The sequence below is a fragment of the Gavialis gangeticus genome, unplaced genomic scaffold, assembly GCF_001723915.1.
Source record: "Gavialis gangeticus isolate Ggan-Ray unplaced genomic scaffold, GavGan_comp1, whole genome shotgun sequence".
Lineage (NCBI taxonomy): Eukaryota > Metazoa > Chordata > Crocodylia > Gavialidae > Gavialis > Gavialis gangeticus.
In genome coordinates, this window is record NW_017729014.1 from 19495100 (window position 1) to 19505319 (window position 10220).

At 48.2% G+C, this 10220-nt stretch overlaps 1 protein-coding gene across 2 annotated transcripts; it reads right to left on the minus strand.

Annotated features, from left to right (window-relative positions):
- Positions 1 to 982: 982 nt before the first annotated feature.
- On the minus strand, positions 983 to 9851 carry PQLC2 (PQ loop repeat containing 2). Of its 2 annotated transcripts, XM_019511913.1 has the most exons (8): positions 9614 to 9851; positions 7138 to 7399; positions 5711 to 5840; positions 4384 to 4471; positions 3111 to 3268; positions 2778 to 2870; positions 2039 to 2224; positions 983 to 1637 (listed from the first exon to the last, which is right to left on the minus strand). In XM_019511913.1, exons 2-8 carry the CDS (start codon positions 7305 to 7307, stop codon positions 1560 to 1562), a joined length of 903 nt encoding a protein of 300 aa, XP_019367458.1. In that variant the 5' UTR covers positions 7308 to 7399; positions 9614 to 9851; the 3' UTR covers positions 983 to 1559. The 2 variants fall into 2 exon arrangements, with proteins under 2 accessions (XP_019367458.1, XP_019367459.1); XM_019511914.1 differs by lacking the exons at positions 7138 to 7399; positions 9614 to 9851 and adding an exon at positions 6224 to 6428.
- Positions 9852 to 10220: the final 369 nt, after the last annotated feature.

Consider the following 10220-nt stretch of genomic DNA (forward strand, 5'->3'; position numbering starts at 1 on the left):
GATTCAAGGATGTTTGTTTCCAAAACTGGAAAGATCACACCTGCTGAGTCTGGTTTGACTCTATTGTTAAGTGGAGCAATCTGTTATCTTTGCCATTAAGTACATCAGTTTTATGATCCAGAGCACTGAGGCTTTTAAGCCCACCACTATTAGCCCTCTGCAAGTCAGGGAAGTATTTAAAAAAAAAAAAAAAGTCCAACTTCAGTGCAGTTAGGGTCATATGCTGTGGGGGCAGGGCTCTGGGATACCGCACCACAACCTCCACCGTGTAGCACTAAGGCACTGGTGGCCCAGGGGCTGCATGCTAGCCCCTGGCAGGCTGCCTGTTGGACAGCCCTGAAGTAGAGGATTAGACTTGGTATAAAGCAGTTTACTGTGTGGCAGCCCTTTAGCCTTTGGTAAAGGAAGCCAGACTCTTTCCTACTCCTAAGTTTTCCCTTTTGTAATGGCTTTTATAGAGACAGGAATTGCCCCATTGCATTTAGGCCAAATCTGAGATCACTTTTCTACCCCTTTGTGCTGCTGAAAGAATCTCTGGTCTTGGAAGGGATTTAAAAAAATAAATTTCCAATATAGTATTGGCAGTTTCCCACCTTCTGCTCACCCCAAGTAGTTTGCTACGCAGTGCTTCAGGAGAGAGACATTTTAGACCCACCCTTCTACAAGACACCCACTCTCTGGAGCAATTTAGCATGGTCCTTGCAAGGAGTGGTTGAGCAGAAGCAGGGGAGATTGTGTTGCCCGTTGTATGTCGCTTAGGGCTAGTACAATATGTCTTAATATTCCCCTAGTTTCTAAACTGTTGTGGGGATGGGGGAAAAGCTATTTTGTCTAGAGAGAGACTTTTACTGACTCCCTTTCTCCCACTGAAACCCAGGTCAAAAGGGAAGCTCACAAGGTACCATATCACTTTCAAGAGAGGTGGTTTTACTAGGGAGAGACATGAGCCAAATCCACTTTTGAGTCACAAAGCCACGAGAGATGCTGCATAAGGATTTATTTTATATAAAGCTTGCAGCCAAAAATATTAAAATGTGTATACACATGTATTAAAATACTTTCCCTTTACCCAGGACTGGCCTCATTCCCTACCTTATCAAGGGCTAGTGACTGGACCCTCAAAGGTGTAGTTGAGAATTGAGATAACATGGCTGTGACCAAGCAGCTTCCACTTACGAGGGTCAGCCTAAGCTCCTAGGGTCTCTTCCCTTTTGGCAGCAATAGCTGGCCTGGAGCTAGTGCAAGACCTCCTTTCTAAGAGAAAGGAGGGAACTGAGTTCAGCTACAGTACTTAAATTAAAGGTGAAAAGTGACTGTGATCCTGGAATAAGTGTTTCCCCAATATTTATCCCTTTAACATCATTGGTACCAGCAGGTGTGACATCTGCCAGCAGCATCCTGTGCCACACAGCCAGGCATAATCCCTCAGCAGCGTACCACGTGCTGGCTTGCATTCCCTTTCATTTGGGATTGCCCAGAGACAGGTGGGTCTGAGAGTCCAACAGGCCTTGGTGAAGACCTGCGCATCCTGCTGTTCCTGCACTGGGCTAGCTCCTCTGTCAGCTGCTAAGAAGGGCCTCCCTCTCTTCTCGAGTGCTAGGTCTTCTGTTCCGATAAGCAAGGAACTGAAAGGAGATCTGAAGAGGAGTTAAGGCTTAATTTCCTTCATCCAATGCAGTAAATGAACATGCCGTAGCCAGGGGGATGGATCTAGTGCCTGGGGTAAGAATGAGGTTGGCTCTTCTCATGCAATGAGGTCTTAAAGCAAGTGTAGTGGGGCAGGCAGTGGCGAGGCCCCCATCCTGCTAACAGGAAAACTTACCGTAAGGTAGTTTGGAGCAGCTGGTTGTTACAAAGTTATGTCAATAGGTCATTAAAACACACAGGAGAGTTTGGATGAAAAGACTATAGTGCAGCTTTTCCAGCCTCTAAACAGGCCTCTCCACCTGCTACCAGGGAGCAATTTCTTCAAGGTATTAAATACTAGAACTGGTATCAGCAAGAAGTCTCAAGAAAAAGCATCGCAGAAAAAGGATACACCAATGTCGAGAGAAAGGACACCCAGACTGCCGATCAGCCACGGGAGGTGGTGGAGGGTATAGTCACCTTTGGTTTGCCCTGGGTTGGGGTTCTTCAGAAGCACGCTCACTCCGTACAGCGTGTTTCCCAGCATCACTAGAGCAAAGAGGGAGTACGACACCCCTGCGGTAGACTTCCTTTTGAACTGGAAGAAGGGAAACTGTTAGAAGGGGCTGGGGCTGCAGTTATCAGAGAGCTAGTCTACAATCCCCATGGTAGCTTCCCCTGCTCTGCTACAGTAAGCCAGTGCTTGCAAATCCATACCAAGCATTGCCTCTGCTAAGAGAGTCCTACAAATCCACTTTTTGGATACTCGAGTGACAGAGTTGGCTCATGCCCAGAAACACCAGTTCCCCTCTTAGCTGTGAATTGAGCAAGAAGAGTTGTTGCCTTACGGTGGGATATTTACATTAGGAGGAGGAGGATAAGCAGCTGCTGTCTGGAAGTTACAAAGATGAAATAAAGTCAGAAAACCAGTATGGAAACACTGAGAGAAGTCAGGTGGTGCTAAAGGGGATGTGACTGGCTGCTGGCCTGGAGCCCTCTTCCATCCTCCTACCAGGGATGGAAGGAGGAGAAGGCCTTCCCTACCTTCAACTCTGGAGTCTCAACGTGAAAGAGACCTCCTTGTACCATCCTCCTGTGGAAGACAAGAGCTCAGAAGCAGAACAGCTTTCGCTCCACCCCACTGTACTTACATTAGTGTAGATCTGCGGCACTCGGGACAACAGATACATCAAGGAGGAGAGCGAGCCAATGGTGAAGCCAATGATTTCCTTCTTGGTGAAAGGCTGCAAGGCAGGACATGTAATGAACAGTGCAGAACTCACATGCTTAGCAGCTGGGTGTTTTAGGAGGCATACAAACAAGCTTATGTGAGCAAACTTAGAAATGCACTGTCCTCTCAGCTGGCCGATTAGTTCTTCAGATCACCTAGCCAGTTATTCCCCCAAATGGGGTCAGAGCTGTCCTAATCTGTCCAACTCTCCCACTTCCAAGTCAGGAACACCCAGAGTTAGAGAGGGACTCACCTCATGCCCAGACTCGTCCACTGCAGCAGAGAGAAGTGTCCTCCCTTTCATTGTCACCATTGTTTCCTGAGCCAAGGAGCCACCTCCACCGAGTAGGGAGGTTGTTGACACCGTTCCCAGAAAGATGAAGGCAAAGATGGCATTAATAGGAGCAGGGACTGGAGAGAGAAAGCAGAGACGAGGTTAGAGGCATCACCAAGTGTGCGCATCTGTGATGCAGTATTCTGTTGGCTTTTATCGTATAGGGGGAAAAAGGTAACCTAGATTAGGGCGAAACATGTAAACCCTCCTTCCTTGGGAAGAGGGGAACCAGTGTCACCCTGGCACCTGGAAGACGTTGCTTCTATTACGTGTTGCGTGCAAGTATCACGTGGGCAATCATAGCTCAGCAGCCAACTGATCACGCATTAAAGTGATCACAGAATACTTCCAACACCACAAAAAGTTGCTGTTTAAGGGTCAGCTTGTGTGCCTGATCAACCATTTTTAATCCAGGGATGAATCGGTTTAATGTCTGGCATGTTACAGTTTGCCGTGTGATACTTGCATGTAGTATGCCACTCTGCCAGAGGCCCCAGGGAAGAGGGAAGCACCAGTTCCACTGGAGCTGATTAGGATTTTGCAGGAAGGCTGGTCTTAACCAGGTCCACATTTTGCACAATGAATAGAGCAAACATTTGAAAAATATTCTGTGAATTCAAAGTTTGCTCCACTGACAGCTGGAGTTGCTAACCAGGGATATGGTAGAGGTTTCCCTACTGCCGCCCTGAGCCAGTTTAAATTCCTTTTATTCTGCAGCTAGTTTTCTCTAGTGAGGGAAGAGGAAACAAAGCTCAGGATATCTGTGCTGTTCCAGCTTGGGTCAAGCCTGTGGTTAAATAGTTAGGGCAAGTAATGATAGGAGATAAACAGCCCATGCATGCTATCTCACTGCAATAGGAACAGTTCATCAGGAAATTGTTCAGATCTTAACTTGGACACGCATTCTCCTAAAAATGCTACAAGAAAAACCCTCAAAAGTCTGATCTGAATCTTGTGCAGTGGCATGTACTCTGTGCCCTGTTTCTGCAAAATACATCCCTTTGAGCAAGAAATCTGAATAGCTGCACGTGCTTTTCTTTCTGGTTCTCCTACTTTTAACTTAGTTACCCTCAGGTTGGATTTGCAACTTGAAGTAAGCCTTTTATTATTTGTATGACCATCTCTTAGCACTGCAGGAAGATGACAGCTTTTAAGAATGCATTTGAAAATTGTGTTGTAATAATTAACTTACAGCCTCCATTCTGGTTCCTGACTTTGTAGTAGCAGTACAGAGACAACATGATCAAATCTGCTGACACATAGTAGATGGCAGTGTAAGTCTAGAGGAGGAAAGAAGACATGACAGTGATCTGGCAAAACTGCTTCACCTGGCTCCATCGAGTACATTGACCCTACAGCCTGCTTACCCAGGGCTGCAGTGGTAGCTGCTAGAAGTTTGAACAGATCACAGCTAATTTCAGTTATGGACAGGCAGTTTATGGAGGCCTCTGACCCAGCATAGGCGTTGCAGGCTGAGCCCCACAGTCTCCACAGGTAGAGGGAAGCTGCAGTTATAAATTATGAGGCTACCCTAATCTGAAAGGAGAAAAAAAGATCCCATCCTGAGTTCTCTCTATGCCACTAATCCCATGTGTAAACGGAGGGAAAAAAAACAAAACAAGTGACGCTCCATCATCTGGTGCTTTTACAGAGCAAAGCCTCTCGAGCCACGATGACATCTTCTCCGATAAGTATGAAATTCTGTTCAACGCGCTGCATCAGCTAGAACAGTGGTTGCCAGCCCTTTTTTTCTGTGCCCCGCTGCTGGGAGCAGGGTGTGGCAGCGGCTCGGGGACAGGGGAGCTCCCAGCATGCGGTGCGGCTCATCTTTTCTGTGCCATGCCACCAGCATTACCGCTGCGACTCTCATTTGGGTCACGACCTGGGGTTAGGAGCCGCTAAGCTAGAAAGTTCATAGGGAGAGAAAATTCTGACCCAGGAGACCAGGAAACTGATTTGAAAGTAAGTTGTGACAAGTAATGTCTTGCCTGCCTGTGGGACTGAGCAGGAGCATGGTGGGTCTGAGCTCTGGCACCTTCAATCACAGACTGTGCACTAAACTTCATCCTGGTGGAGTTTTTCTAGCAGTTTGACAGAGCAAGACTCCAGCACCAGAAGCCCCTTCATCTTGGGAGTGTTAGCTCCAACACCCAGCTCCGTATCGGAGACGCTTCTCTAGTTAGTGAGTGTTCTGACCTACAAAGGGCTCGTTATCATGGAATAATTATAACAATTTTTTTATATACTGTGTCTGTGTACACACAATACACACATTTCATATTATACACAGCCGGAGAGAAAAAACTTATATTATTTGGACCAGCAAGCAAGGTTTTTAATAATTCACTTGACTTTTAAATCTACTCTTCCTTCCCATCCCACAGGTCTGGCTGAAGGTTCATTTTCACATCCCAGACCTGCCCTGCAGGTCTGTGGGGCTTCTGTACCACAGAACAAATTTAGTTTGTTCTAATCCATGTCAACCGGATTCAGTCATACCCAAAACATTAAAGCAGTACCTGCAGCGGGAGCTGGTCAGCCAGGAATGACCCTATCAGATTGAAGGAGTCTCCGGCCAGCCATCCCAACAGGAAGTATATGGAGAGCGCCTCATCCATGTTACCGGTTTTACAAGCCTGGTAATATTGGCTGTGGAGAGAGGGAGTGACCATTAGAGAGACATGTAATCAGTTCACTTACACCTCAGGGACTCCCTAACTGGTCATCCTTGATGATGGGGCTCAATGAAGTGGTGACTACAGGGACCATGAAACTGGCACTAGGTATTCTCTTGTCCAACAGGTAAGCCCATGCCTTAAGCAGCCCTTCAGGATCTTCTCAGTGCAATGTTGTTCATCCTCCAGCTGAGCTAATGAACTACTGCATCCAAGAGCACAATTCAGTGTGTGGCCTGTACTTCCCCTCCTCTTCAGTGAGACTAGCGCCCTGGGATAGTTCCAGACCTGGGAACTCCTACCAGCGTGCTAGTTCCTCACCATTAGCAGAGAGTATAGTACTTTAAGAAAGCTCACCTTGCTCTGACCTTTACATCTGCATATTCAGCACCACTTGCAGTGACTTGTGCCTCTCAGCTACACCAGGCTGACCTCAACTCTCTTCCCCATCTACAAGTCACAAGCTCTGCATTCTAGGGCAGCAGCAGGGACAAAAATGTGTTGAACTGCGTGCACAGGGATTATGTTCCCGAACAGGAAGTGATTCACTTCTCAACCCAGTCGTAGCCGGTAAGCCACAAAACACACCCACACCTTCCCATTCTTTGTAGGCTGGAGACAAAGCCGGTCATTTCAAGGAACTGCCCAGCTCAGCAGGTCTTGCAAGCATGTGATATGTTGGGTAGCGGGAGACTCATGGTGGGAACAAACTGATGACCTATTACAAACTTCTAACTGTGGGAGCCTACATGCTAAGCAGAAGTTCCCCATGAAGAACTCCATTTTTAGTTGCAAAATAACTATATCATATTTTAGAGACAGACTAAAGTTTTTAGCACAGCTGCCTTTTCCTCACGTCCCAGTCAGGCATCACTCTGATTTTTGTTTGTTTGTTTGTTTGTTTGTTTTAAATCTTAGGATCAGAGTATTTTGCAAAACTATACATCTTCATCTACTGAACTGTAGCCATCACAGCAGTGGTGTCTTATGCTGGCAAGGCAATACTAGGAGTGAACTATGCCTTGTTGCATGGGTTAAAGATCAGAGCTGTAAATAAACAATTAATCCTCCTCCTCCACCAATTCTCTCCCCATATAAAACTGTCCTTCAAAGCCAAGTGGTTAGGCTCAAGGTCTCCGCTGGAGGTGCTGGGTTTGCAAACCCTAAAACCATCTCATAGAAAGGCAAACATTCAGCTAGACCCAGAATCCCCTCCATGGGGCATCTCGGATACTTGTTCTCAGACTCGGCAGCTTCAGGGCTTTACTTACGGGAACGAAGCAGCCGCAAAGCAGACGATGGAAACCAGCCCCAACACAATGCTGGCGATGTCGCAACCATCCTGAGCACACTCGTTGAACACGTCCCACACCCACTGGGAGCCATTTGGACAGTCCGAGAAGTTCCCCACTGGATGACTCTGCCAAACTTTGGAGTCCATAGCACAATCAGGAAGGTTGTGGCCCTTGCTGGAGAAGCCTGCAGAGGTCAGGCAGCAGCAGGAATATTTTTGTTATGAGCCAGACAGTGCACCTGTTGGAAAAGTAGGAGAAAGCACCAGTGTTAATGTGGTCACAATGAGCGCCTAGTGGTCTCATGAAGCTCTTGCTTGTTGGTTCAAAGCTGGCTTGCACAGCAACAAAGTAAAGATCATTGATTGAGGCCACTTATCGTGACCTCGATTCAGATCTCCTAGTGAAGCAATCATCATATTTAAGCCTTTTATCAACAGAACCGTCCCCAGGACAGCCAAGCCAATACCCAGTCTGTGCATGATGTTCGTTCATGCCTGCCACACTGCTCCTCCCCAGCTCAGGCCCATCTCAGGACTCTGGTGCTCCTCACATAGCCGAGTGCTTAAGACCAGTCTCTACAATGGTCTCTGGGAGCTGGCGGCAGGAAGCAGAACTGTCTGGCCTTATGCTAGGAAATCCAAGCAAGAGATGCAGCAAATCAAAGGCCCCTCTGATGTAGAGCATTTCCTCCTTCCTGCTATGTTGTCTCTCCTAGGGTCCCAAGTATTCTCTTTCCAAAGGAAATAAGGAAGAGTCAGTAAAGAGAAGAGAAAACAAAACAAAGCCAGGGCTTAGATTTAGGTAATCAAACCGGATACCAGCTAAGCTGCGAATGCTGTCATGGTTGACATGCTCTGCAGATAGTTTTGGCAGATAAGTCTCATTATCAAACTGCCACAAACCTTTTGGTCTGTATATCTTCCTCTTTACTGAAAAAGCAGCTACTGTTCTCTTCTCCTTTAGTGGTGGCAATAAGGACTATCCTCACTGAAGCCAGCCAATATCTGCCAGTGTCATCAGGTCCAGATTAAGATCCCGTGTCTTTTCCAGCAATCTCTGCCCACGAATAGCTAGCTAGCTTCTAATAGTGTTTAGACAATGCAACCGCAATAGAGAGCACTGGGGCATGACCTTATCCAGGGCCAACTCAGGCCTTCTGTCAATAAATAGAGCAGCCTTTGGTCTTAGCCCGGGGAGAGGATGGAACAGACGCAGGTGAACGCTGAAACATTTCAATTTGCCTCACAGAGGTGGCTCTCTTCTCCCCGACCCTCCCGTGCCACAATGCTTCCTACAGAACCGGTTCTTGTCTGAGGTCACTTTGCACAAAGTCCTCCTGCACCCCGGTGCCCAAGGGGAAGGGAAAGTTCAGAGCCAGTGAGAAGTTTCTATCTGAGTGTTACTGTTTGCTTGTTTTTTTCACTTTTGCGGTAGCAGGCCTCTAAAAATTAGCCCAGCGTGAGCTCTCTTGACTAGTGAGGATGCTGCATCCTGCTCTGCCATACTTGCTCCACCCACTAGAAGCAGGGCTTTTATTTTCCAAGAGAAGATCAGACTAATTTTAGCTACATTTCAGATAGTTAATGGCAATCAGGAAACATGCTGCATTTCTACCAATGGTTTATTTCTAGATTTACTGAGAACAGACCAAGACTTTACTTCACTGGTGATGCATAACGAGTCAGTAACTTCTCTAACCACAGTACCAAGGGGACAGGAGCTGGCTTTAGAGACTTAAATTTGTGTCCAGACTTGCAATCAGGTGAAGTCAGGGCTTCCAGCTAATTCATTTGTGTGCTGTCATGTCCAGACGCTGGTCAGAAGAGCCTCATTTATTTACACCGAACAGCAATCCTTTACTAGCCTCCTAAGCTGTTCTTTGCAGGTTTTAGCTATTGTGCTCCATCTGGACTGGGGACCCTTTAAAACCCTGCACCAGGAACAAATTAGCCAGCTCTGGATACAGCCAGTGCATAAAGAGCGTGGGGTTACACGCTTCCCTGCGCACCCAGGAGACACAGCCTGCAAGTGGGAGAAGATCACGTGTCAGCCAGTCGTTACGTCGCCTCTGTGACACCCCCATGAAACAAACCTCCATTTTTTTCCTCCTTTCCACCATGTCCTACCAAATCTGCAATTGTCAAGTGTTTTAAGCCTCCAGATAATCCATCAGGCTAACTACTGTTCCCATTTTACAGCAAGGAAAAGTACATTAGGAAGCATCAGGGGCTTGCTAGTGTGAGTCTATCAGTCAGAGCAGAGCCCACATCTATTGCCCATGAGGACAACAATCAAGTGTAACAGGCCAAAGCATCTCAGAGTTTAATGACTTGCCCACGTGAACACATTGCTGATCAGACTTTAGGTCTCCACTGCTCAACAGCAGCATCTCCAACGGCGCCGCACCGCTCCCTCCATGCTCCCCCTACCTCCCCGCACATTATAAGCCTACCTGAAACTTCACGGGCATCGCAGCTCCAACAGTTCAGTGTCACCCAGGGCTCTTCCAGCAGCAGGAAGGGGGGGGGGGAGCCTTAAAAGAAAATAAAAGATGGCAATCGAGTCTGCTTGTGGTTCAGTCTTTCATGAAGGCAGCTATAGGGATAGGGAGGAAGCGCAGAGGGGCCACTACTGAGTCACTACAATACAGTCATCCCAAAAGGGTGGCGATCCTCTGCCGTCATCTCCCGTCCTCCCACTGTAACCAGGGCGGCCACACCAGGGGGGCAAAACGCCCTCTCCGTGGGGCTCGGCGGGCTCAGCATCGCTCCTTCCACTCCCCCCGTCCAGCTTCCCAGGCTGAGCTAAGGGCTGGTCGCTCCTGGCCAGAAGCAGCAGCAGATGGACCCTGGTTCTGATCTGGGGCAGAGGAAGGGGGAAGGACTAGGACTGCCCTGCCCTGCCCTGCCCTGCCCTGCCCTGGTCCCTCCCGCTCCAGGCCCCCCCCGTGGCCGGCAGCCCCGATCCCCGCCCCGCGCTCACCGGCCCTGGGGTGCGGCAGGATCCCCGCGCCGGGCCCCGGAGCTGCTGTTTATGCAGCCGATCAGCTGATCCGCCGG